The sequence below is a fragment of the Protopterus annectens genome, chromosome 6.part0 (genome assembly GCF_019279795.1).
Source record: "Protopterus annectens isolate FY-2018-M chromosome 6.part0, PAN1.0, whole genome shotgun sequence".
NCBI lineage: Eukaryota > Metazoa > Chordata > Ceratodontiformes > Protopteridae > Protopterus > Protopterus annectens.
Genome location: NC_056737.1, coordinates 1,112,261,514 through 1,112,289,047, shown reverse-complemented (window position 1 = coordinate 1,112,289,047; position 27,534 = coordinate 1,112,261,514). Strand labels below are relative to the sequence as shown.

The 27,534-nt window shown below is 38.4% G+C and overlaps 1 protein-coding gene across 1 annotated transcript in view; it reads right to left on the bottom strand.

Annotated features, from left to right (window-relative positions):
* VSX2 (visual system homeobox 2) overlaps window positions 1–27,534 on the bottom strand; it is a 211,331-nt gene that overhangs the window by 14,487 nt on the left and 169,310 nt on the right. Inside the window, exon 4 of the mRNA XM_044074727.1 lies at window positions 20,618–20,798. Coding sequence (XP_043930662.1) covers window positions 20,618–20,798 — 181 coding nt within the window. The remainder of the gene's footprint in view (window positions 1–20,617; window positions 20,799–27,534) is intronic.

The following is a 27,534-nucleotide window of genomic DNA, read 5'->3' as shown; positions in this document are numbered from 1 at the left end:
TGAAGGTAGAACACCCTAAACTACCTGTCATTTTTGGTATACCAAAAGTTAATAAAGATGTTAAAAATCCACCCTTTAAACCAATAGTTGCAGCTAAGGGGTCGAAAACAGAACCTTTGGCTACCTGTGTGGATCATAATGTCAAAGGAGTGTTGGAGAAGCAGAACATGTGCTATGTCATTCCTGGCACTGTTTGGAGAGAAGGAGAAATATAGGGGAATGTGAACAAAGTGTTTTTTGACAATTGATATCATTAATTTATTCACTGTTATTCCCCATAAAGAAGGGATGAGTATGTTCCATGAGAGTCTGTTGAAAAGTAAAACATTAGATAAAAGCAAAATAAATCTGTTGTTGGATTTCATGGATTTGATATTGAAAAATAATTTTCTAAGATTTGAAGGGGAGATTTTTCGCCAAAAAACAGGAGTAGCAATGGGAGCAAGATGTGCTCTCATTTTTGCAAATTTGGTACTTCTAGAGTGGGAAAATCTGATTGTATTTCAATCTAAATACATGGAGGACATAATGATTTATAACAGATTTTTGGATGATATCCTGGTGCTGTGGAAAGAAACGGTTGATGAGATTAGTGAATTTATTGATTATCTTAACTCAACAACGTCATTCCTAAGGTTTACATATACTTATCATGAGACTGAAATTAACTACCTAGACATCACTTTGAGTAAGAATAACAATGTATTAAATAGTAAACTATATAGAAAATAAAATTACTCGAATTCTCTATTACATTTCACTAGTTGCCATCCCCACCACCAGTTCAAGAGTATAGTAAAAGGGCAGATGGTGAGAGCTTCACGACTAGTGAGTGATGACATTGAATTTGGGAGAGAACTGTTTAAACTTATAGGAATGTTTCTAGAAAGGGGATACCCATTAAACCTGTTATTAAAAGTGAGGAAAGAAATTATAAATAAAAGAAATACAAATGTTCGACCTATTCTTAAAAAGAAAATGGACATAAATGAAATATTAATCAAATCAGATGAAAGAAAAACAGATGTGATGATTTTAAGTTATAATAGGGTGGCACCTGTATTGGTAAGAATATTAACAGAAAAGTGTGTTACCTGCCTTGAAGGTGAAACAAAAGCCCTAGCAGGAGCAAAACCAAAGATAACATATAGAAAGGGGAAAAATATAAAAGAATGGTTGGACAGAAATGAAAATAGAACAACAAAAAATATTTCTAGAATGATAAAATGTGGAACCTGCTGATATTGTAGCTATATAAATGATGGGCCATATGTGGTGATAAGCTCCTATGGAGCAACAATTGCATATCCGGGGAATTGCAATTGCAATACATCAGAATTAGTATATGTGGCAACCTGCGTATCATGCAATGCATTTTATGTTGGCAAAACCAACCGGAGGCTAAGAGATAGAATAGCTGAACATCTAAGAGCAATCAGAAAAGAAAATAAATGTAATGCTTTATTTCTTCATAGTAAAAAATGTATCCACTTTAAAAAGTTTATCTTTTTTATAATAGATAGAGTTTTTATGGATGGCAGGGGAGGGGACATGGAAAATGAAGTAGAAGTAAAAGAAATGAAATGGCAGATGCGATTAAATGCTTAAAATTCACCAGGATTGAATGACAACATTTCCCTGAAACCAGTACTAAAACAAAGAGCAAATGTAATAAAGTAGATTTTTGGTGAATTTGTGAGGCATATATATAAGGTATTTATATACTTTATAAAAAAATATTATAATTGTTATAATATGTATGATTTTATATATAATAGTTGGAAAAAGTTTTTAAATTAATAGGAAATGATGTAACTAATTATTTGTGTGAAATGATTGGGAGCTGCTTCTTTTTAAACAGTAAGGATTAGATACCAAAATGACTCTGATGATGCTATATGAATTTAGCAAAAGCGCTTAGTCTTTTTTAGTGGTGTATAATAAATTCTACGTCTTATCTACGTGGTTGGATTTTTATTTTTAATTTTCATCAGTTTTGGTGTTTTACACTATTTATTTAAATTCATAACATCAAACTGCTAAACATCGAGACCACAACAGCGAAATACCACATCATTGAAAGTGCAAAACACTGAATCACAAAACATTGAACACAGTACTATAGCCTAAACATACCAAATCTATCCTCCGTCATTCACCCCCCCACTCCCTGCAAATTAAATATACCAACTCCAAGATCGTGCTATTTTGAAGAAAAGAAAAACAGTCTAGTGATCGATAAACAACAACCACAACAAAAACCGGGTTTACTTTAATTAAACGAAAGCAGAATCTGTCAAATATGAATCCGTCGACACATAAACAGTGAAGCGTGATAACGTCAAACACACAAAACCGTGAAATTTAAACATCAAAACCACAATAGTCGGCCAACCCCACGGCCCGTAACATACTACCTACGCAAACACAACAAAAAACACATACATACACTAACCAAATCCCTACTACTAACCCTAAATTAAAGCACCAAAATCCCACTTGTAACCCTACACTAAACCCCACATACACAACTATCTATGCACTACCCTTAACCCCTCCCTAACCCTAAGGTCTGTAACTACCGCACACTTGCCCTACAGAACTATACCCACACAAAGTAAATATTCCACACACATACACTTAACAAAACCCTACACTAAACCTTACATACATTATCTATCTATGCACTTACCTTAACCTGCACCCTAACCCTAAGGTCCATAACTATCGCACACTTACCTTACGGAGCTATACCGCAGACGGGCCAACTATGACAATTTGACATTTCCGATTTCGCTATTTAGTGCGTTTGACATTTCCATGTTTTGCTGTTTACGTGTCGACGGATTCGTATTCAATGGATTCCACTTTCGTTTAATTAAAGTAGACCCAAACAACCTTACTACTTTAAAAACTGAAATACCTTAATTGTAAAGCTCCATTCTAAATTAACTTAAAACTTTAAATGTACACGTACCCAAACTTTTCCAAAGACAACAAAAACAACCGTCAACGCCATATTTTTTACCATGCTTACTACAAACCTTTAAAGTTAACAGCACACCACTAAATCCTTTGCCCCATCAACATTTACTTCACATTTGATATTCTGCACTACGATCTTCTGAGCTTTCAATGATATAGTCTTTAGCAGTTCGATGTTACAGTAATATGATGTTATGAAGTAGATCCATATATATATATATATATATATATATATATATATATATATATATATCCTTAACTAATGGATTATGTGAAAAAAAACTAAAGATAGAGAAAGGCATAAAACAGGTATGTGTTTTAGCCTTTTCTGTTTGATTTAGGCACCAATGAATACTAAAAAAAAATAACTAAACAAATAAATAAATCATTACCATGTATATGACCAGTCTGTATTTTATTGGAACAACGTTCCATGAAAAAAACTTTGAAAAACATAGCTCAGCAAGTTCTGCCTATGTGAATGGTATACAGAAAAGGAAGGTCACCCCTCACCGACAGAACCTACTGTAGCGCTTGTTTTGCAGTTTTGCTGGACTGTGATTTACGGAAATGTCTTGACTGGAAGTAATCTGATGAGTGAATGGGCGAATCACTTGCTTCTGAAATAGCCTGGGCATGAGTAATGCAACAGACAATAATGGAAATAGAGATAATCTATGCAGTTGTTCTGCTAATACGTGTTCAATACCGCCTACATCTATACATTTTGTTGCAACTCATGGCAGAAAATCTGGGAAAATTATTACTGATTTTAAAATAGAAGTAAGAGTAGAAATGATGTGGGGACTGTTAACTTAGGAGCGATATGTTTAGTAGAAAATAAAGTGCAGGTAATGGGTATAGATTTTAGAGGATATAATATTTTTGGAATAGATGAAGCAAGCAATGAACATGTAGAGATTTACCCTGTCATATACAACGACCTATTTAATAAGATCAGTTCTGGCAGATAGTGGCTCTTTTATGGCAGATTATCTTTCTGATACCAGATTTAATAAGAGAAAAGGGTTATGGGTACTTTTTTCAGGGCAGTATAATGGTCAAAATTAATGTTCCCAGAATGAGAGGCCCTCATTTGATGTATGTTTGTGACACATTTGCTGAAGCTCCAACTAACTCAACTTCCTGTAACTGCTTAGGTGCCAAACATAGTCCTACTAGAATCCTAACATTAAACCCTTAAACTCCCTTCCCACTCCCCACCCCTAAAACTTCAATGCCCTCCCTAAACTAAATACCCCAATCATCTCCTAACCCTTATAGTCCTTTCCCACTCCTGAAACCTAAAACTCCAACCCCCACTTCCCTAAACCAAAAACCCCCTTCCTGTTCCCTAACCTTAAAATCCCACTCTCACTCCCCCTCCTGCCCTCCCAACAGCTGCTCCTTGAAACAGGGCACATGCAGCAGCAGCCTTTATGAGTTACAAGACAACTCAAGTCCCTGGCTTCGACACAGTGGTTTTCAAATGCTTGGGACTCAGCTGCCTATAGTAGAACCAAATTGAGTACATTAGATATTGTATAGGAAAAAAGGTAAGAGAGTATTAATGTGTTTCATTTAATTGTTCGTTTTGCATTTTTAAATTTGTTTTTATAGCTAAAATAATGCAGAAAATATTCATGATTTTTGAATTAGTAGAATTTGGGCAGGAAATATAAGATGGGAGGGAAGGAAAAGGAATAACTTGGGAAATTAAAAGGAGCTAAGCAATATGAGGGAGGTTTTTCAGAGGACAGAGAAATGAACTGCAGTACAAGCTGTAGTAGAAATGAATCTCACAAGTAGAAACTGAAGAAGTTTTATCTTTAGGGTAGAATGTTTTACTAGAAGAAATAAAATAGTTTAGGAATGAGGAAAACATTTGAAGAAGAGTTCATGATGTGGTTTACATGAGTTTCAGTGTCACTGGTATAGAACAAATGCAAGCATCTACTGTGGGAATAGAACTCACAGCCTTCTGATATCTATAGTGAACTTCCTATCTGCTTTGCCACTTCTGCTAGTATTAGCTACTAATGCTAAAACAATAGTATTTCAAGATTTCTTTTATTTAAATCTTAAAACTATTAAGTTTATTTTAACCTAAAATGTAGAACAGCTCTACAAATTTAAGTTAATAGGTTTATATTTGTTTAAATTATGGACAACCAATTATAGTTAACCATCGACTAACCAATAATATCACAGTCAGTGACATTCTGATGCAGATTAAGAGGAATCTCTGAAATTTAGCCATTTTTTATTATTTATTTATTTTATTTACTTTTGTTGACTGCATTAGTTTTACTAAGGTTGTGGCCCACTTTAAGGTAAGACTATCAAAGTTGCATTAATATAGATCAAACAAAATTTGATGAGGACACTGGGAATGTTCCCCTTTCCTTTATCTGGTGTGTGGTGTAACATCTTTACCAGCCACCTAAGCTCGTACCAGCTTAACCAGATAGGACTGTGGTTTAATATCTCACCAAAAGGATGGTGCAACACAAGGGCAGCACTTCCTAATGTTACAATGTAGCGTCAGCACTGACCGGAAAATGATTCCAAGATCCTGGCATTGGAAAATAATCTACAGCTATCCAAGTATGAAACCCGCTGAGCCAGTGACATTTCTGGTACCAGTGGAACATGACTCCAGATTTTATGCAAAGCAGCTAATGAAGGAAGGACAGCTGACACTGGAGGGATATGCACTCTGTCAACAAAGCTGGAAAACCCAAATTCAGGAATAATTTTGTAGGATAAAGCCAAAGCTACCCCCTTTGTTACTTTGCATGATGTTTCCTCAAGCTCAAAGAAAGCTACTTAAGATAGGAAACTGTCAATAAACATGAGGTAAAGCTGTGGCAAACTGCAAACTGAAAATGCTGCCCTATTGTAGAGAAGGATAAAGTCCTGAATATGGTCCAGATGACTGAGGGCAGATCAACAACCTGCACAATGGAGAGCTGACTGAGGAGGGGGTAGACATGAGCAGTCAATGCCAGGTCACTCATCTTGGAGGAAAGAGACAGTACAGACCATGTGCAAATCTGACATGTGAAAGTGGATGGGGCACAGTGGCTTGAGCTTGCCAGGGAGAGCATCCCTCACCATAAGACATAAGAGGTGCATGGAAATACACATTTACATGTAGTATAACTTCACTGAATTGTGCCTGCCAGTTGAAAGGGGGTGGGGTGTCTTAGCAAACTTAACTGCTTGTAAAAGTTGGATATAAGGGTACAGGAGGCATGTATTTATTTAACAGGTAGCATGGCAACAGATACAAGTCTTATATGTCAGATAGGTAGTTTTTTGACTGATGCATTCACTCTTATGGATTTCTATTTGTCTTTGTTAATTAAGTGAGACATTCTAGGTGAACAGGCACAGGCTGTTGTGAAGAGCACTTTAAACTGGTTAAATGTGCTCAGAATCATATAGTTCATAAGAACCTACTTGTATTTAACCAGTGTTTCATTATGACTAATGTATGCCACTCCTCAGCACGAGAATGGAGAAAAGAGATTCTGCCGATAGGGTCGACAGTGGTCAGGGATAAAGATAATAGGCAGGAGGGGGCTGGAATTTATAGGAGAAAACTGGCAAAGGAACCAAGGTACCAGTGAGCTTTGGCCGGTTAAGACCTGCATGATATCAACTTGAACGCATAAGTGTAGCTAAGTAACTTTTATCTGCACTTTTTAAAGTAATTTGTTTGTGTTGCATTGAGCAATATCTAGCTGGAAGTTGACTTTTTTCAGTAGTGCATGTGGTATTTTCAGTTAAGACTTGTTAAAAACCTGCATAGCCAGTGATAGGTGGGGGTAGTTTCCTTCATTGTTATTCAGTTTCTGTCTTATACAAGTGGTACAGTGAATTAGCTTCTGTTTAAACTGTGAGCTTTGGCTGGTTAAGACCTGCATGATATCAACTTGAATGCATAAGTGTAGCTAAGTAACTTTTATTTGCACTTTTTAAAGTAATTTGTTTGTGTTGCATTGAGCAATATCTAGCTGGAAGTTGACTGTTTTTTCAGTAGGTCCCTACCCACCCTCCCTGTTTTTGTCTTGGTGTTAATCTTGGTGGCTTTGAAACTGCCCGCCCCTCTTGTAAATTTGCACTTGGATACTCCTCCTGGGCCCATCTCATTTGCTCACTCAAAAAAAAAAAAAAAAATTATCTGCTTTTACTGTATTTGTGTTTCTTCCTACTTTATTTTGCTTTTGCGTCATCTTAAAAGTACTCAATTGTATTTATTACTGCTTGGTGTAACTCACTCTAAGCCTTTTAGTTTAAGCACTTGGGCTTCAGACCAGTTGTTTTACATTAAGAAGGTTTGTGCTCTGCACTGTAGTGGCAGGACAGGTAGCTTACATCCTTCTAAGTTGGGAACAGCTGATTGAGGGCTCAGTGTCTGTTATTCTAAAAGTGTATTAGTTCTGGTTTAAGCACTTGGGCTTCAGGACAGTTATTTTACATTAAGAAGGTTCATGGTCTGCACTCTTGTGGGAGGAGAGGCTGGACTCTGCCCTTCTGAGCTAGGAATTTCTGGTTAGAGGCTTATAGTGCCTGCATATTTGAACTGTTTCTTACTAAACTGGTACACCTTGTTTGCTGTAGCATAGACTAGATCCAGGCCTGCTGAATCTAGCTTTGTTTGTATAACTTGAGCACTAATCCAGGCATTCTTTAAAGTATTCAATTGTATTTATTACTGCTTGGTAGTAACTTCATTAAAGTGTAGCTATCATTCAAAGTCTTTTGGATTAACCACTTGGGCTCAGACCAGTTGTTTTACATTAGGAAGGTTTGTGGCCTGCACTGTGGTGGCAGGAGAGGTAGCTTACATCCTTCTAAGTTGGGAACTGCTGACTGAGGGCTCAGTGTCTGTTATTCTAAAAGTGTATTAGTTCTGGTTTAAGCACTTGGGCTTCAGGCCAGTTATTTTACATTAAGAAGGTTCCTGGTCTGCACTCTTGTGGGAGGAGAGGCTGGACTCTGCCCTTCTGAGCTAGGAATTTCTGGTTAGAGGCTTATAGTGCCTGCATATTTGAACTGTTTCTTACTAAACTGGTACACCTTGTTTGCTGTAGCATAGACTAGATCCAGGCCTGCTGAATCTAGCTTTGTTTGTATGCTTGTTTGCTTGTTATTTCCCTGAAATGCTAATTCCACCTAAAACGTGGCTTTTCAGTGCTTCTGTGGATTCCTAGTGACATCTGCATTGCTTACATTACTTATTTCCTTGTTTCACTTGAAAGAAAGTTACTGTTTGTCATTTTTGCATTTAAGTTACCTGTAACACATTGCATTTAAGTTACCTGGCACTTGCTCACTAAAGCAATTATATAAGTCAGCACTAAAAAATTAAAAGCACTACACTCTCACAAACTCCCCTTAAGTACCTTGTTCCCCATTGGCCCTTTTTTTCAATTATAAAGGAATTCCCAATACTATTCTAGCATGTCCAAAGGTCAGTTGTCAATCTCCTCTCCGGTCCAGCTGGTGAATCTGGGAATCTTGAGGCAATGTTACAACTGTCTCATGTACACAGACAACCCTCTCCTCCTCCCAACAAATTCCAACACATGTGACAGATGCAACCATATAGCCAAACTGGAGGCTAAGCTCTCTCAACTCAGTACTGGCGAAACCTGTCAGGAGGAGAAGGAAACCACACTCACTACAATTCCAGTCTCACATAGACCTACCACGACAGCAAACCAAACACATAAACACACAAAACATACTCACGCTCTAAATAAAAATCTGCCTAAGCAGCAGAGACCTCCAAAACAGACACCCAAGCAACCGCTACCCCAAAACAAAACACATGCAACACATAGCTCACAAAGCCAGTGTGCCGAACAGTTACAGCCCTTAAGGCTAAACAACACACCTGATACACTTGTAATAGGTGACTCTATCGTCAGGCACACTGACGTCCCGCTCACCAGGCTGAACAAGGAGAAGGTCACAGTGAGCTGCCTGTCAGGCGCTAGGATCCACCACATAACACAAGCACTCAGGTCACTCCAAGGCAAGTACAAATATGACTCAGTCATTGTCCATGCTGGTGTGAATGACCTGAGATGTACCTCCCTGGACTACATGAAAAGAGACATAGAGGAGCTCTCTGAGCATGTGGCCCAGGCCGGTATGACCCTGACCTTGAGTAGCATCTTACCCTCACCAAGAATGATGCCACAATATGAAGACAAGATGATCAATTTCAACAATTGGCTTAAGTATTGGTGTCATTCAAAGGGGATCCAATGCCTGTCAGCCTGGGATGACATGCTCGACAAACCACGCTGCTTCACTAGGGACGGCTTGCACCTGTCACCCCTGGGCTTTCGGATATTGGCAAAGGCTCTTGCTACCCCCATAGTGCCTTTTTTAGGCAAGGCTCAAAGACAAACCCACCTCCATAGGTATCACAAGGGATAAGAAACTAAGAGTAATGCTACTCAACGCCAGAAGTCTAAACCTCAAGATGCATGCACTTGAAACTCTCCTTAGCATGGAGAACATCGATATCTGTGCAGTAACAGAAACCTGGTTCAAGGCTCCCAAGAGCACCCCAGCACTACCAGGTTATACCTCATACCATGCTTTTCGGCCCCAAAACTTGGACCGAACCAGAAAGGAGGGGGAGTATCAATATTCGTCAAAGATACCCACACCTCCAGGTTGGTGGCACAGCATGAAGCATCATAGACTATCCATGTGCAACTAACAGTGGGTAAAACTGCCTTCCAGTTTATAGCCTGCTACAGACCACCCTCCCAAACCCAGGAACCCCACTCAGCCTTCCTGAGAACACTGGAAAATATGAAGGTCTCTCCAAACACCATTATATTGGGCGACTTCAACTACCCAAACATAGACTGGGAGCATTACTCTAGCTCCAACACCCTAGCTCAAAGGTTCCTAGAATTTATAAACTCAAATGCTATGGAACAACTGGTTACCGCTCCCACAAGAGGGGAAAACATACTGGACCTGATCATCACCAACATGGGGACTCTATGCTCCAGACCAGAAGTGTATCCCTCACTGGTAAGATCAGACCATAAACTAATCTCACTGGATATTCACATCCCGACCCCACCCCCTGCCCAGAAAACCACAGTGAAAAACTTCTCTAAAGCAAATTTCACACTCGTCAAACCCAAGGTGGAATCCTTCAAAGCCCCCGGGCCTGTGGAAAATACGGCCCAGACCACAGAATCCTTTATAAACGCATTCTATGAACACCTTCAGGAATGCATGGATCATGCAATCCCAAATAAAAGCAAGACCCAATCCTCCAGAGGCAGACGTCCTGTCTGGTGGACCACAGCCATAAACAAACTATACAATAGAAGGAGGAAGCTACTACATGATAGAGCAAAATCCCAAAAAGGGAAGGCATCTCTGATCAGTGTTAGCAAAAACTACGGGCACTCATAAAATCGTCTAAGACCAGCTTTGAGAGAAAAATTGCACAGGACACTAAGGATAATCACAAGGCTTTCTTTAGTTATGTTAGGAACCTGGGTGGGAATTCCCAGATATGCTCAGAATTAGTCCAAAATGACAAAAAAATTCACCAAACCCACAGACATTGCCAACATCCTAGCTGACAGGTTCAGCGCAAACTTCTCCCCCCTCCCCACCAAAAGGGCAAATATCTATCCCAGCAGAGTACTGCCCCCCTGACATCTCAGATGCTCAAGTAAGAGCCACCCTCTCCAAAGCAAAAAACACAGCATCAATGGGACCAGACGGTGTCCCGGGCTGCGGCCTACATGAACTCCAAGAAGAGCTAAACCCAAACATAAAACTACTGTTCAATCTCAGCCTTACCACAGGATATGTACTCAAAGAGTGGCGTACAGCAACAGTGGTCCCTCTCCACAAAGGTGGTGCCTCAACGGATCCTGGAAACTATCACCCCATAAGCCTGACGAGCTTGGTCTACAAAGCTATGGAAAGGATCATTATGGACCTCATAAAAAAAGATACTGGGGACCTACAGACACTGGATCCTACCCAGTTCGGCTTTGTTAAGGGCAGATACTGCCTCTTAAACCTGGTCGATTTCTTTGAAACAGTCACCAAGGCCATTGACGAGGGGAAGGTGGTCCACACAGCCTACCTGGACCTCGCAAAAGCCTTCGATACAATACCCCACTTGGGCATTATAGATAAGCTCACCAGCTTAAATATAAACCCCTATGTCACTAGATGGGTTGCAAACTGCCTCAAGGACAGAACCCACATGGTTAGAAATGCTGGAGCCATGTCAGACTCCAAACCAGTTACAAGTGGCATCCCACAAGGCTCAGTCCTGGGACCTCTCCTGTTCGGTATATATTTCTCGGAGGTACAGGCCAACATGGAAGGACTGTGGCTGACCAAGTTTGCAGATGACTGCAAACTGGGCTCTATAATCGACTCTCCAGCCGACACAAGCATCCTCCAAAAGGGCCTCATAGAAACAGACAACTGGTGCCAGAGCCATGGCCTCAAGCTAAACACCAAAAAGTGTATAGTCATCCCCTTTGGCAAAAACAAAGTGCCCACAAATTACCACATAGGTGGTAATCCATTAAGTATGGAAGAAGTAATTAGGGACCTGGGGACCCAAGCTGATAGCAATCTCTCATTTGACAACCATGTGGCCAAAGTGGTTAGAAAAACATTTTATATAGCCCACCTAATCATGAAGGATTCACATCTAGATCAGGGAGGTCATCGTGCCTCTTTACTCATCCCTCATCAGACCCATAATTGAGTACAATGCCCTTTTGGGATGTACCTTACCAGACACCTGCAGCAACTGGAAAGACCCCAAAAGTACCTCACCAAGAGGATCAAAGGGCTCAAACAGATGCCATATGCTGCCCGGTTAAAGAAACTCCAGTTCTACTCAGTGGCATACCGCCTGCTCAGAGGCGATCTGTGCCTGACGTATAAAGCCATGTCCAACCCGGAATTAATGGACATGCTGCACCTCAGAAAATCTAAATCCCATCGAGCTACGTGCTCGAGAGACTTGAACCTCAGCACTGAAATAAATAGGACATGCTGGAGGGACAGATTCATAACCCAGAGGCTCCCTTCACTCTGGAATAAAATCCCAGTCCAGGTTAGGCAGAGTCCCTCATTGACTCTCTTCAAGAGGAATCTTGATGAGTGGATGGGAGATAGTAGGTTTACCCCGGGTATCACTTCTGTGTCACTGTTAGACAGAGGCACAGTATACTAACCTCGAAAAAGGGCATAGCAAAATTCATTTAAAATGGGTGGTGAAAGCCAAACACACTCTGGCTAGGCTTATAAATGCCCTAGGGCAGATAGCCTAGTATGAACCTATGAACCTATGAACCTATGTACTTATATCAGGTGGATATGTAGAATTAAACATCACTTTTAGAAAATGACAAGCTGTTATACAAGTGTAAACAGCTACCAAGACCCGCAATTTTGAAGATCCTCATCTCAAAAAAAAAATCATATAAAGATAGAAACAGTTCAGAGGAAAGCAAAACAAATGGTGCAAGGCCTGCACAAGAAGCCATGTGAAGAGACATAAGAAAAACTCATCAGGTGTTATGATGGAGGTAAAGAGCAGGTTAATGTCATCTCTGCAGCGCAAATAGTCTGAGAGGCACTATTTTTATGAAAATGTAATGCTGAAATAGAAGCAGATGTATTCTGGAGCTCTGGAGAATATACAAATATAGGACCCCTGCCAGTGACAGCATCCATTCTTCTTTTATCCTACGCACACTCACTTATTTAATTTTTATTTTTAATTATGTTTTGCCCTCTTGGCATGCTGACCATCATCCGCTCTTTATGAATGCTGTTACAGCTCCTTTTACCTTAATCCTAGCACCACACTAATCATGGTCCAGGAAGGGGAGCTGTGGTGAGAAAGGGGCAGCTGGAAACATCACACATGCTGTCCTGCATGCCACAGGACATTTTTCTTTGTCCTAACTGGGCAGAAAAAAAATGATGTGACAGGTCACCACACATAATGTCCATTAACTCCATCCCTCCCATTCAATGCTCAAACATTAACTGCAACCTGCTTCTCAGTTTTGGCACCATTTCTATCACCAGGCATGTGTCCAGTCATGGCCAGAAACCCCTTGCCCATTCCCAGTTCCTCCAGTGCCAAAGCATCTAGCAAAACTCAGGTCAAATGGGTCATAGTTAAGGCTCCATGTCTCTACACCATAGAGCTGGGAATCCTATACATTCTGGTATTGTTGTTTAATCTGTTTTCTTCTACCACAGAAGGAGCTGATAAAGTGACAAAAGAAGCCTATGGGGTACAGCTCTAATTCTTACAAAGTAAATATCAGTAACATGCAAAGCAGTCTTACACAATCTTATTTTATGCAAGCTTTGTTAAACATTTTGTCTGCATTCCTTTCAAAAGACATTGAGAAAATGATTAAATAGCTCTGCCCTATTCCATTTTAATGCATAATCAGATGAGGGCATCTTTAGGATTTATGTACCCTAATCTTATGTATATTTCATGCAGGTGTTTTCTGCATTCCCCATTTAGATTTCTGTCCATTTGTGCTGATGTTTATTATTTGTAGATATTTTTGTTTTACATCTTGCATGCATTTAGTGTTCCTGACCTTACAGACAGTATTTACAACGTATGCATTCTCTAATTAAGGCACAATATAGCATTTCTATACTGACCGTGTATTTTGCATCAATGTCCCAGGTCATACATAAAAAGAGTCAGATGGACCAATTCATTTGTCTTGTTAAAAAAAAAAAACAAGCAAACAAATACGATATACTCATAAGGAATAACATGAGAGGGGCTGTATGTTATAAAGCAATAAACAAAAGATGCAAACAGTGACAATATGTATGCTGGGAGGGAAAAAAGTAAGTGTGTCAGGATATGCTAGGAAGTAGTTTGTTATCTGCAAGATGAGAATAACATTCAATAATGCTGAGATTGTTTTATTCACTTGTTAAACTGCATTGTTTAAAAATTGTTTCATACTGCAAGATTTGATTCCTATAGTACTTTACTGTATATCTGTTTTTTCTTGGCTCTGTGAAAAAAAATGGGCTTTACCCAGTATGGACAACCCCTTCAACAAAGTATAAATAAATAGCATGTGAAGTCATAGGGCATATGCAATCTGAGAGAAAAGCTAAGACTACTAGGATGTGCTGTGAAGTCGCTTGGTATATGCATGCTGGAAGAAAAACAAGAATATGAAGATATCGTTCAAAATCACCGTCATACGCATGGCGGGAGAAAATGACAGTGATGACGTAAAGTGACTGGACGTGCATACTGCAGGAGGATGAGGGAGCTGGGATATGACAAGAAGTGACTGTCCAGCAGTGTCAGATACAGCTGGAGATAAAAGGAAAAGGGAAAGCTGAAGGTGGAAGCATTGCTGAACATTGTGAGTCTGCATTTTAAAAAGATAAAAAGCTCATACTTTTATGCAGGCAGCAGTGGAACAACAGCATTACTTGCAGGACACAGTGAGACAAAGAGAAAATGTCAGTGGTAGAAATTTAGTGTCAGCCAGCACAGGGATTCATGGATCCTGAAAGATAGAAGACTGGAGACTGGGAGAAGTAACTACACAGACTGTCTACTACAAACTAATTCACTTTGCTGACTCTTGGACATTATGTTTTCACATTTTATATGTGCTTGTAATTAATTTAGGGCACTGCTGAAAAGGGACAGAAACATACGTTCAACTGCCCATTTATGAAAATCTAAATAAAGGTTTTCTTTATCTCTGCTAGTGTAAAAAGTTTTAGTTCTTTTGCTGTGTGTGTGCGTGTGTGCGTGTGTGCGTGTGTGTGTGTGTGTGTGTGTGTGTGTGTGTGTGTGTGTGTGTGTACATCTCTCCTCCAAGTATTTTATTGAGGTTCGGCACCATATTTTGTGGCCTGCATCTTATCAACCCCAATTTCATCAATTTACTTACATAAGTAAGATCTCCCTGACTTCAAGTAGTCTTTAAGCTAAGGGTGCGTGGCACAGTGGCACAGATGATAATGTTGCTGCTTCACAGCAGTAGGTTCTCCAGTTTGATTCTGGGCTGGGTGTCTTCTGAATATGTTTTTCCTAAAAGGAAAAATCTGACCTTTTAGCATTTATATGTTACTTTTCCACAATGATTAATGTAAGCCATTAAGTATACATATTCTGAAACCATATGCCAGCTTCTTATACTAATATGTTCATTTATTTTCCCACTGTTCCAGTTTGTTTTTTGAAAGCACATGATTTTTTTTAACTGTCTGCTGTTTTTTTTTTTTTTACTATGCATTCTTTACATACATTTTGACATTTTATTGACAACCCAAATCCACTGACTTTTTTGTATTTTTGGGGACATCACCCCCACACCTCCTTACGTTATATAACAAACACATTTGTCACACCTGCACCTTTCAAATAAATTTGTTGAAACTGTCTTTTCACCAATGTTCTACTCCTTTGAAATGTTAAGTCATGGTGTAAAAAGCACTTGGCAAGCTCTGACAAATTATAAATTTCACTTGTTGAGTATATTTTACTTTGTAATTGTTATAGTTTTTCTTACAGGGCTTATTTCTGCAGATCTTTGTTAAAAACAGGCTTTGTCCAACCAGATTATCCCATTTACAAATGAAAATAACTATTACATTAAGTGATACTGGTCTTGTTGCAGGAGTAAGTTTAGAAATCAAAGACACTCGTGCATGTGTGCACACACACACACACACACACACACACACACACACACACACACACACACACACACACACACAGGATTAAAGCAGGAAACTAAAATATGTTGTCACCAAACTGTCTCCAGAAGGGAAGCACACACACTAATTAAAGTATTTTTTACAGGGTGGAGATCAAGCCTTCCCTGACAGCCTCAGCTCTGAAAGGGGGGGGACCCTCCACCACCAACCTTTAAATCTTCCTACTTTAAGACTGCAGAATTGAAGAAAATATATCACTTTGTGTGTAAAAGCGATATTTGATTTTTCCTGTACTCTTGCTGATTCCAGCATTGGCAACAGCATATTTCATCTCTTTGCTTTGATCTTGTGTGCACTGGGATGTTTCTGTTCAAAACATACTGACTATATCCTGCCTGTCTCATCACATTCATCTAAGCAGATTCCAAATGTGATCAACATCAGTACAAACGAAAATATGAAACACACTCTGCATACTGTGACGATTCCTCAGGGAAAAAGGGCAAAAACTGTCAATACTTGCTAATAAAGTATCATAGTAATTTAAAATAAAACTTAATTACTTGCTTAAAAAATCCTGGGTAGGGGCTGGAAAAGTTAGAACTAGAACACTACTGCAGTTAAAGCAATGGATGGTAATAGCCCTGAACTGTAAATGCAGACCTGGGTATGAATACATTCCAGTCATATCCCCTTAAATTCAATGGGACTCTAAGTAAGACACTTTCCATCTTCATTTTTCCATGTCTTCTGTATGTGCCAAGTTACCAAAATGACATGATTTTAATTCAGAACAGAACCAAGAAGATTTGTCCCCCAGATATTTAGTTTATAAAACTTCAGTTTCTATCCAGTTCTGTCTCTCTAAATACACATATACACACACACATACACACACACACACACAAATATATAATTGGGTCTATATTATAATATCAACATCTGAAAATGTCGAATCCCACTTGTTTGACACGGAAATGAAATCACTGATTTCTTTCCAACGGAAGGAAATCGGTTGGCCGTTCTGTTACACCTGATCTTTGCCTGACTGTAGTGCGGTCTTGGAGTTAAAATATTTAGTTAGGGGCACTTAAATATGTTTGTTTTTGGTGTTGATTCCTTTCCATTGGAAAGGAATCAGTGATTTGGCCGTTCGGGAACCTTGGAGTTCGACATTTTCATGTCGAACAAGTGAGATTCGACATTTTCAGATGCTGAAATTATAATATAGACCCTATATAATTGTATAACAAAGATCATAAACCCAAAATGTTCATTGATCTCATACAAAAGTGCTGCTAGTGCGCTTACAAAATGGAAACTCACCAAACAAGTCAATGATTCATGTTTCAATAAAAGACATAGCTTGACCAAATGGTTCAGGCTCATATGAAGACATATAAAGCCACTTTATGGTGAAACTGTGGTCTACGGAATTGTCTCATTAAAGCAGCTATTTTTGTATCACATAGGTGCTGTTTTTTGTTTTGTTTTTTTTTGTGTGTGTGTGTGTGTGTGTGTGTGTGTGTGTGTGTGTGTGTGTGTGTGTGTGTGTGTGTGTGTGTATGTGTGTCTGTATGTATGTATATACATATGGGTGTAGGGCAGTAGGCTGAACAGACACTGCTCCAACAGCCAGGAAATCAGTGTCAGAATTTGGAAATCACCAATATTAACATGTTCTGCACATGCTCTGGGGATTACACTGGAATGGACTAAACTAACAGCAAGTGATTTTGTAGAAGGGAAGCCCCCCCACACACCAACCCTTACCCTCTGCTAATTATACATACTTACTCTGACATTGCACAATCCCCAGGGAAAGGAAATATTGCCCTACCCAGGGATTACTGATTACACATGCCCATCAACCTCCTATTTGTGCTAACAAAATGGTGTCCGTCTCCTGAGTGTCAGAAAGTGCCTGATCAAACTATTGCCTTAAACCCATATATGTATATATAAGTATATGTATATATATATATATGTATATATATATATATATATATATATATATATATATATATATATATATATGTATATATATATATATATATATATATATATGGTATACTTTAGTTCAGCGAACAATCAGATTATCAAACACTGTTAGTTGAACAAAATAGCGAAAACAGCAAATTTTTTCCCAGGGAAAGAAATTGCTGTCTGGATCCTTCACTGTAGTGCAATCTTAGAGTTAGTATATTTAAGTAGGGGGTGGGGAACAGCACCCAGGTGTGGGAGGCAAAGCCTCCCACAGTGTTTAGTTTTTCCTTGGAAAAAAATCACTGTTCTGGTTGTTTGCTGTTATGAGCTTTTGAGATTTAGGGGTTAATATAACAACGTTTGATCATCTGATCATTCATTGTTATAATATAGACCCTATATATATATATATACTGAAAGATAATAGATAGGTAGATATAAGTATGCATTGTACACACACACACACACACACACACACACACACACACACACACACAGACGTTACTGCAGCATTTTCTTGTACTGGTGTTGTCATGTGTAACTATATGTAACCATTAAATATACTCTTCTGTTTTTCAATACTTTCATTTCAGTCAGAAGTAGTACAGTACCACAACAGTGGTAGTACAGGCATATTTTTAATTTCCTGTCAGTGATTTATAATGGTCTTCATAAAAGTCCGTATTCTGTTAGTACCATTATGTGGGTCATTGGGCAATATGTTTTGTTAGAATGAGTAGTAATGCCCTATCTCTCAAAAAAATTGTTCTTTTCTATTGTTTATTTTGAATTTATCTGGTAGGTATATCAGAGACAGAATGCATGTTTTTATAAATAACCTGTGAACATTCTGCATGAAAACAGCGTATTTTTGATTCTTGTTTCCATTTAGGTATGTGAGCAGTTCTTATCTGATCCTTTCAGTCATACTGGTCCTAATACAGACAAAAATGATGTCCAGGCCTATACTAGCCTATATAGCAGCCTACTTTGTAATCAAACTCCTGCGTCTAATGGTGCTTTAGCCTTAAATGGGAAGCACTTAAGAGAACATCAGCTCAGCCTCTGCTGTTACCTGTGCTTATACTGACACTGCAGCCATCTCACCCTTTCACTAACACATGACCTTTGCCCTTTACTTGGATACAGCACAAGTATTGCATTCAGACATTACTTTTTGTAATGCAAATAATTTTGAATATAAAATGTATATTTATTATAAAAATTTATAAAACTTCAAATATCCAATATCCAATCAGTTAAGCATATCAATTAAAACAATTAAGGACAATAAATTCTTAAAAACACAGATCGGAACACAACACACTTTCCAAACACATTATACAAGCTGGTGACACACATTCATTTAATTTTAGGGTCATTGAGACTATTGCACCTAGTTTCAGGAAAGGTGATATTAGTAATCACACAGAATACAGGGAAACCAACTGGATCATTATTCTTAGAGCTGACAGGGGGAGTGGGCTGAATGAGAGGGCGTCCATTAAGCCCTTGCTAAAGAAAAGAAGAGTTCAGAAGTGATAGTTTATATTTATATATTTGTTTATTTATTTTTTATTTATTATCCTTCCTGTTAGAATGGGAGAATGTTCACCCCCCTTTTTTATGCATTCTTTTTGCATCTCTCTTTTTGCTATATGTTATATTTGGTATACCGTGTTTTTAAGAATTTATTGTCCTTAATTGTTTTAATTGATGTGCTTAAATGATTGGATATTGGATATTTGAAGTTTTATAAATGGAGTGCCTTTTTTGAGTGTAGTTTTATTGATGTTTTTTATAATAAATATACATTTTTATGTTCAAAGGATTCAGAGACTTTGAGAATGTGCTCGGTCGCTCCGCTGCGACTATTTGCATTATTTTCATTACTTTTAACCTGTTGTTTGCATCGCAGCGTTTATCCTGCGGATTATATTTTATTTCATTATTATATTACTTATCCTTTGTCGACAGCATTAGTCTCACTAGGTTACTGGGCTCTTATCAGGGGAACCAAACGTGGTGTTTATACAACTACAGGAAATTTGGCCAGGGCAAGGGGGAACTTCCCCTGCTTTTTTCAATAGGTGCCACAGGATCTTTTACATCCACCAATTCGAGCAGATGGGACTTTGATTTAGCATTTCATCTGAATAGGTGCCACAGGATCTTTTACGATCACCAATTCGAGCAGATGGGACTTTGATTTAGCATTTCATCTGAAGGATGGCACACAGCACCTTATTCTACACTGCAGTCTCTGCAATCAATCTACCTGATGTGGGACTAGAACACACAGTCTTCTGCACTAAAAGGTGAGAGTGACATCTGTTGCACTACTGACACTGATGAAGCTCATACTTGGCTCTAATCCAGGTCAGTGTGTTAGTACCTGTAGGACTACAGTTGTCATGCCTATTCTTTATACAGCACTTTGTCTCATATTATATGATGTCATATATCTCAGACTACAGGGTATAAATATCTTATTTTTTCTTGCAAAATTCCACAAAACCATTGTCTATAGACATACTTTCCCATACTCCTTACCCTATGGTCAGGAACTTGTGCTGCATAGTTTCCATGTCAACCATCTTTATAATAGTCAGAATAAGTAAAACGTTCATGGCCTCTTCTCATAATTTGGATACACTAACCATGTAAGATCTAATAGGTATAGCTGAATTAGGAGCACAGGACTGTCTAATGGGCTTCTTTAGAGTCTTCAGAGTAAGTGTACACTGTGAGAATCAAATCCTGATCTGCTGAATAAAGCATGTTAACAGTTCATAGCCCTAACCCCGTACTATACTATTAGATTATTATTTTGAGACATTTATGATTACATACTTGACTTTAGTTTGCCATTACTTACCAAGCAACCATGGTGCACAGGAATCCATGATGCCATCTTTAGCTGACTTGAGGATGGATTCTGGGAGAGGAATGGAATGTCGCACCATGGCCCCATACAGGCCATATTCAGCCATGACACTGCTCCTCCCCCAGCACTTCTCACGCTTCCTCCATTTAGCTCGTCTATTCTGAAACCAGACCTGTATAAAATGAGATAAATCATATTAATGTTTACTCATTAAATATTTTTGCAATGTGTCATAGTAGATATCGTTTTGCCTTGTAAAGTAGTAAACACTAATAACATTTAAAGTACTTAAAGACGCTGCATATGCAGAAACAAAATGTGAACTGTTGTCCCGTATGATCTCATCTTTGCAAGATCTAGAATGTGAAGTACATTTCTGTATAGCGAGTGAACAAATGACAGCCACCATTTTAACTGCACTTCTTAGACCTGACTGTACCCCATCTTATGTTTCTATAGAGATGATGGGGTTTGTATAAATGCACAAAGTATTCTCAGTTTTGTTCACATTTACTAAAGTTACATACTAGGGTAAAAAACGATTAATTGTTACTGCTTATATTCTTCTCTGTGCATTCCATAATACCTTTACCTTTTTTTCTGTGGCAACTGGGTAAAATCACTAATCCAGCAGACCTGATTCTGGTACATTTAGTTTGGGTTTCCACAGAAAGGATGTTAAGCTCTATGGATTTCTGTACGTGTGTGTGTGTGTGTGTGTGTGTGTGTGTGTGTGTGTGTGTGTGTGTGTGTGTGTGTGTGTGTGTGTGTGAGTGTGAATGTGTGTGTGTATTTCAACATGCTGATGTTGCCAACTTTTGTAAGTGCAAAAGTACTGCAACAGGTACTGCTATTTCAGATTCTTTGTGATTTGCAATCATAGGTTCTTAGGTTCATAGGTGATTACTAGGCTAACAACCCCAGTGGGCCATTTTAAGCCTAGCCATTTTCTCTAATCTATCTGAGAAGTTTTGATACCCTGGGGTTATTTTAAGGGGGTATATATAAATTTTATATAAATATATATATATATATATATATATATATATATATATATATATATATATATATATATATATATATATATGGGCATGGGTGCTACCTCTATCTACTAGACACGTAGGTGCCAGACAAAATTATGCCATGACAACAGCAGATATTTATTTTTTTTTTTTTTGATGGGTACACATAGACTTAATTTCTCCAGCTATTCTTGAATGCTAGCAGTCTGTAAAGGACCCCAATTTCTCAAGAAATTAGAGTTGCATGAAGTACTCATCATAACTTTAGATCCACAAATTACATAGCTGCCTGCTATTGTATTCCTTAACAAGAGTATTGTCCCAGTAGTCTAACCTCATTTAACTAACATCCAAGATATTCACTTTTCCCACAGAACCCATCCCAGAAGAATTCTGAAACAGAATGATTTTATTTATATTAGAAATTACTCAAAATACATTGTATTTTGCAGCAGAGAATCCAAAACAACTTTCCTAATACTAATAATTTTAAATACTATATGCTATAACAGTGTAGAGGTTAATAAGCAACTAAGACATCAGAAATGTCATTAATAAATTAATAAGTCATTAGTGGCAAAAGCCAGGGTACTGTTTGGCTAGGCTTATATAGGCCCTAGGGCCAGTAGCCTAGTACCTACCTATGAAACTATGAACCTATGAAATATAAGACGTAAACATGATTGAAACTCTTCTCAGTAATGAAGCTAACTAAAATATGAAAAACAACATAAATATATCTAAATGCAACTACACCTGCCTATAAGGGGGAGATCATACAGTACCCAGCATATGGATGATTTAAAGCTGTACAGTTATGCTCACCTCACAAGGATGTACTGTCTTCACCCTAGATGCCTGCCACTGTATACTTACACATGGGTAGAATAGCTAGCAGGTCATCATAGGATCATAGGATCATCAGAGGTTGCTAGACTAATGGCCCTGGGGCCCTTGCAAGCCTAGCCAAGAGTTTATCACCACAAAGAAACCTCAGTCAGCACCTGTCACCCCTTCAAAATTAATGTGGGCAAGGAAATGGCAGTAATCCAAAAGCCATTCCATACAGAGAGGTTAAAAAAACTGCCCATTTTCTAAACTGACAGTCCAACTTCTAATGCTCTGGAAGTGTGCAAATGGAAGCTAAATTGCAGATTCTCAAATTCGTATATTGATCTGATACATTCTCAAAAGAAAGCAGTTATGCTGGTTACTGCACTAGTCCAAGGCCTAATCACTCCAAAGTCTTCTTATATTAGTTATAAGAATGCAATTACTTTAATATTTGCAAAGTGAGCATTAACTGCTCATGTTTACTTCCCTTTCATAAAAGTCAGTTTCTTCAGACTGTATAATTTTCTTGATCTCCAAAGCATAGTATTTCTGTTGTCTATAGACATCCAATGTATGCAGACATCTTTCACACTTTCTTTGTTTCAGATAGAAAAATGGACTATTAGTAGCATATCTCATATGAGAAGAAGAACAAATTTTTGGCATGAAAAAGTTGCCCTCATACTCTGTCACTGTAGAATGTTCTACGAGAGCCTCTACATAGTAATGCCTGAAAATAAGAGATCATTTTGTTGAAGTTACTGCTGCTAAAAATAAACTCTTCCATGAAACAAGCTTCAGATTCACAGAAGATGTATGCACAAAGTGGGAGCAACTTAACTCAACTTCTTGTTAAAAAAAACATTAAATCTACAGCGGAGAAATGTTTATATATTTTTCATTTGAATGAAAATACCTTACCATCAAGTGAGCACTTGGATCTGTAAGGTATGATTTCTTAAGGACATAATTCATCCTAGGAATAGACCATGCCCCCACAAAGCTCTGTATGTGGGCCATATCATGGCAACCATTTAAATTCTGACTCCAACAAAGGCCAGGTTTGACCCACCACAATACAAATGGCCTTGGGCATACAGCCAAAAATGAAACAGATTGTTTCAAATTTAGAGGGGTGGTCAACCATAGCAATGTATGGTGGTTCTCACTAACTAAAAGAGCACAAGAGACCCCAAATATGTGCAAACAGTGGGGAAAACAATGTCTGTGTTTATAAATAATGATGTAAATATTGTTTGTAACAACAATTTAAAGATTCCTTTGTAAATATAGTGATATATTTTTAATTGCGGTAACAGTCTTCCCAAGTTGGACCTGTTGCTTTAAGACCAGAGAATTTCTTTGCTGCATTTTGTAAGAGCAGAATTGTAAGAAAACCTATTTAAAGACACCAAGAAGAAACTGGTGAGCATTCTTGTTATAGGAATGTACTGGACTCGAGAAGAGAGGAAGAGAGACACTCTGAAAGACACTGTATTGCAGCTTATATGGGGTAATGTTGAAGGTACTTGCTAGGAACTTTCATTAAGCCATAAGACTTTATTTTGGGAATGCAGTGAATCTATCAAAACAAATATCCAAACCTGAGGATCTTTTGCAACTTGAACACATTCATATACGTGTAGTTACAGAAGCATACGGCTTCAGAGCAATGAAAGCCCCTCCTCTATTCCTGGGTATAGCACCTATCACATCTTTCGACCTAGTGACCTTTGTGTGGGAATATCAGTATTTGTCAAGGATATCATGACCTCGTGACAGATTCCTTGGGACACCAGATATGAACTCCTAAATGTCCAAATCACCATAAGCAAGACTACTTGCCCCTTCTTAGCTATTAATAGAATGAATTCTATACCCCCTTTTTAAGTATGATAGCTATCTTAACACTTTACCTGAAATTCACATTATACCCAACACCTTTCTGCTGGGGGACTTCAACTATCCATCACTAAACTGGATGACTTAAGCTGCCAATGGTCAGCATGCCCAGCGCTTCCTTGATATTATAAATGCTAACTCTCACAAATAGTTAACCATCCTACTAGGGTGCCCCAATATCCTGGCTGTGGTCCTTACAAATATGGCCACATCTTGCACAGCTCCATATGTATCATCATGTCTTGTTAAATCAGACTATAATTTAGTGACCTTTTCCTTTAAAACTGGTGGTACCTCCCCTGTAAATAGCTCTGTGTTTAGGGACTTCTCAAAAGCAAACCTTCAATTACTTAATGACTTCAATAAATTCTGCTGCAATCCTCCTCTGAAAGATCTTATCATTAAAGCTGCTACCTATGCCTCTGACTTCTACTCCCACTTAAATTGTTGCATTGATAAGGCAGTCCCCCCCCCCTCTTTCCCATTAACGCACTATGTGGAACATCAGGCAACTTTCAGCATTCATTGTTTCTGTAGCCATTACAGGATCAGGTTGATAACCCAAGGCCCAACCCTCCTTGAAGGGTGTAGCACACACATTTATATGCACACACTCACACCAAGGGCCAATTTAGAGTCTCCGATCCACCTACTGCATGTTTTTAGAATGTGGAAGGAAACTGGAGTGTGCAGTGGCAACCTACATGAACTCAGGAAAGACATGCAGACTCCACACAGAAGGCACCCTAGCCAAGAATCAAACCAAGGAACCTCTTGATGTCAGGTGACAATGCTAACTGCTACACCACTGCACTACATAAGGTAATCCCTATCCACAGCAAATATAATGATGCATTTAAAAATAAACCCATGTGGTGGAATACCCATATAATTAAATTATATAACAAGAGAAAGAAATTGCTTAATGCTTTTAAGAGGTTTCATTCTACCTATCTTAAAATATGCTTAATCAAACTAGTGAGTTTAAGAGAACCATTAGGAAGCTCAAAGCTGAATATGACCTGAAAATAGCCACTAAAGTCAAAAATAACTGCAACTCTTTCTTTTAACTGTGTTAGGGAGTTAAGGGCTAAATAATACCCAACCATGTTCAGAGCTGTTCTACAACAACACTGCACTTTGACACAGATTAACTAGCTAATATCCTAGCTGACAAATTTAGTGCTAATTGTACTCTGCCTACAGCTATAGCTATTCCACAGGTTCCAAAATCACAGCCACCCTCCACTGAATTACTATGAAACAAGTTATCTCAGCCATTTCAAAATCTAGGAACACCTCATCTGTGGGTCCTGATTACATACTAAGTGGCCTGACAATCAGTGCCAAATATGACCTATAAGACCCCCTATTTAACATCTTTAATGTAAGCCTCAGCTATGGTTACAGCCCTGAAGCCTAGAAAACAAACATTGTAATACCATTACATGCTGTAACTATAAACCTGTTAGTTGACTAGTCTCATGTGTAAAGTTAAAGAATGCATTAGCTCAGATCTCATTAATCTGGACATTCAAAATCTTTTAACCCCAGGCTCTCAACTTTTTGGCTTTGTCAGAGGAAGTTCCTGCCATTTGGACCGCATTCATTTCTTTGAAAAAGTAACCTAGCAGTGCACAGTGGTTATGCAGTGTATACAGCATATCTAGACTTGGCCAAAACCTTCTACATTATACCCATGAGGGCACTATGGACAGTAAATATGAGTATAAACCCTTAATGATGTGTGGTGGATAGATAACTTATTGTCTGACAGAATCCATGTGATTAGAGTCAGACGTGCCTCTTCCGAAAGCAAAAAAAGTTACCAGTGGTGTACCACTGGGCTCAGTCTTGGACTCTCTTATTCAGTAGCTACTTCTCAGGCCTTCAAGTCACACTTTTGGCCTATGGTTATCTGAGTTTGCAGGTGACTGTAAATTCGGTGTTATTTAATATTCCATTGACTCACGACTGCTCCAACATGGGTTATACCATGTTAACAATGGTTGCAAAGACAATTGCCTCAAATTAAATGTGAAAAAATGTAGCATAGTTCATTTTGGTAAACAAAACATTTTTAGATACCATGAAGGTGACACACCCAGCCAATAAGACACTGTTTTAAAGGATCTAGGCACTTTTCCTGATAATTCTTTATTATTAAATCATTATGTCTCCACAGTAGTTTATAAAGCCTTTCGTCTGGCTCATCTAATTTCCAAAGGCATCTCCATTAGATCCAAAAAAGTCTTAATTCCCCATTACTTGTATTTCATCAGACCCATTATTCGATATAATTCTCCTTTTGGCATGTACTTGTCTAAACATATAATTCAACTTGAGAGACCTCAGAGATACCTAACTTAAAAAAAATATGTGGCCTCAAACATCTTAGTTTTCAGGACAGACTGGCAGCCCTCTCTTTCTGCAGTCTCTTACAGACTCTCCAGTGGAGATCTGTGTCCAGCCTTTCGAGCCATGAATGCTCCAACTCTCTTTGAACTCCGGTTCCTTCTCAGAAAAATGGTACCTCAAATGCTCAGTAAAAGGAATTAACCCTTATCCACAGATAAATATGACATGATGCTGTAATAGATTCATTTATCAATGTATCCCTCATCTTATGAAGGCAATAGCCTTATGCTAAGGTTAATCTACTAAAACTGAGAGATGACCTGACTGAATTCAAAAGCCCTTTCCATCTTGATGAACCCACTGCTTATGTGGAATCATTCAGGGATAAATTCTACATAGATGCATTTGGCCCCGTCAGTAATAAATGCAATGCCAAATTCTAGAACAATCTTCTGTGGTGTAACCCAAATATAAACAGGTTCTATAATAAAATAAAAAATTAATTGCACACAAAAATAAATCTAACTCCCAAGCTGCCAAAACCACCTTTGCTAAACTAAACAGAGAACTTTGACTTGATCAAAAAAAAAAAACAATGACAGATATGAGATAAAAATAGCCACAAAGCCTTCTTTAACCATGCTAGAAGCCTCAGAAACAATTACCAGCACTGAGCGGAGCTAATTTTAAATGGTACCACATACTCCGAGTCACAGGGCACAGCCAATCTACTAGTGGGCATATTTAGCTCAAATGTCACCCACATCTCACCTCCAATATTCTCAGCTCACA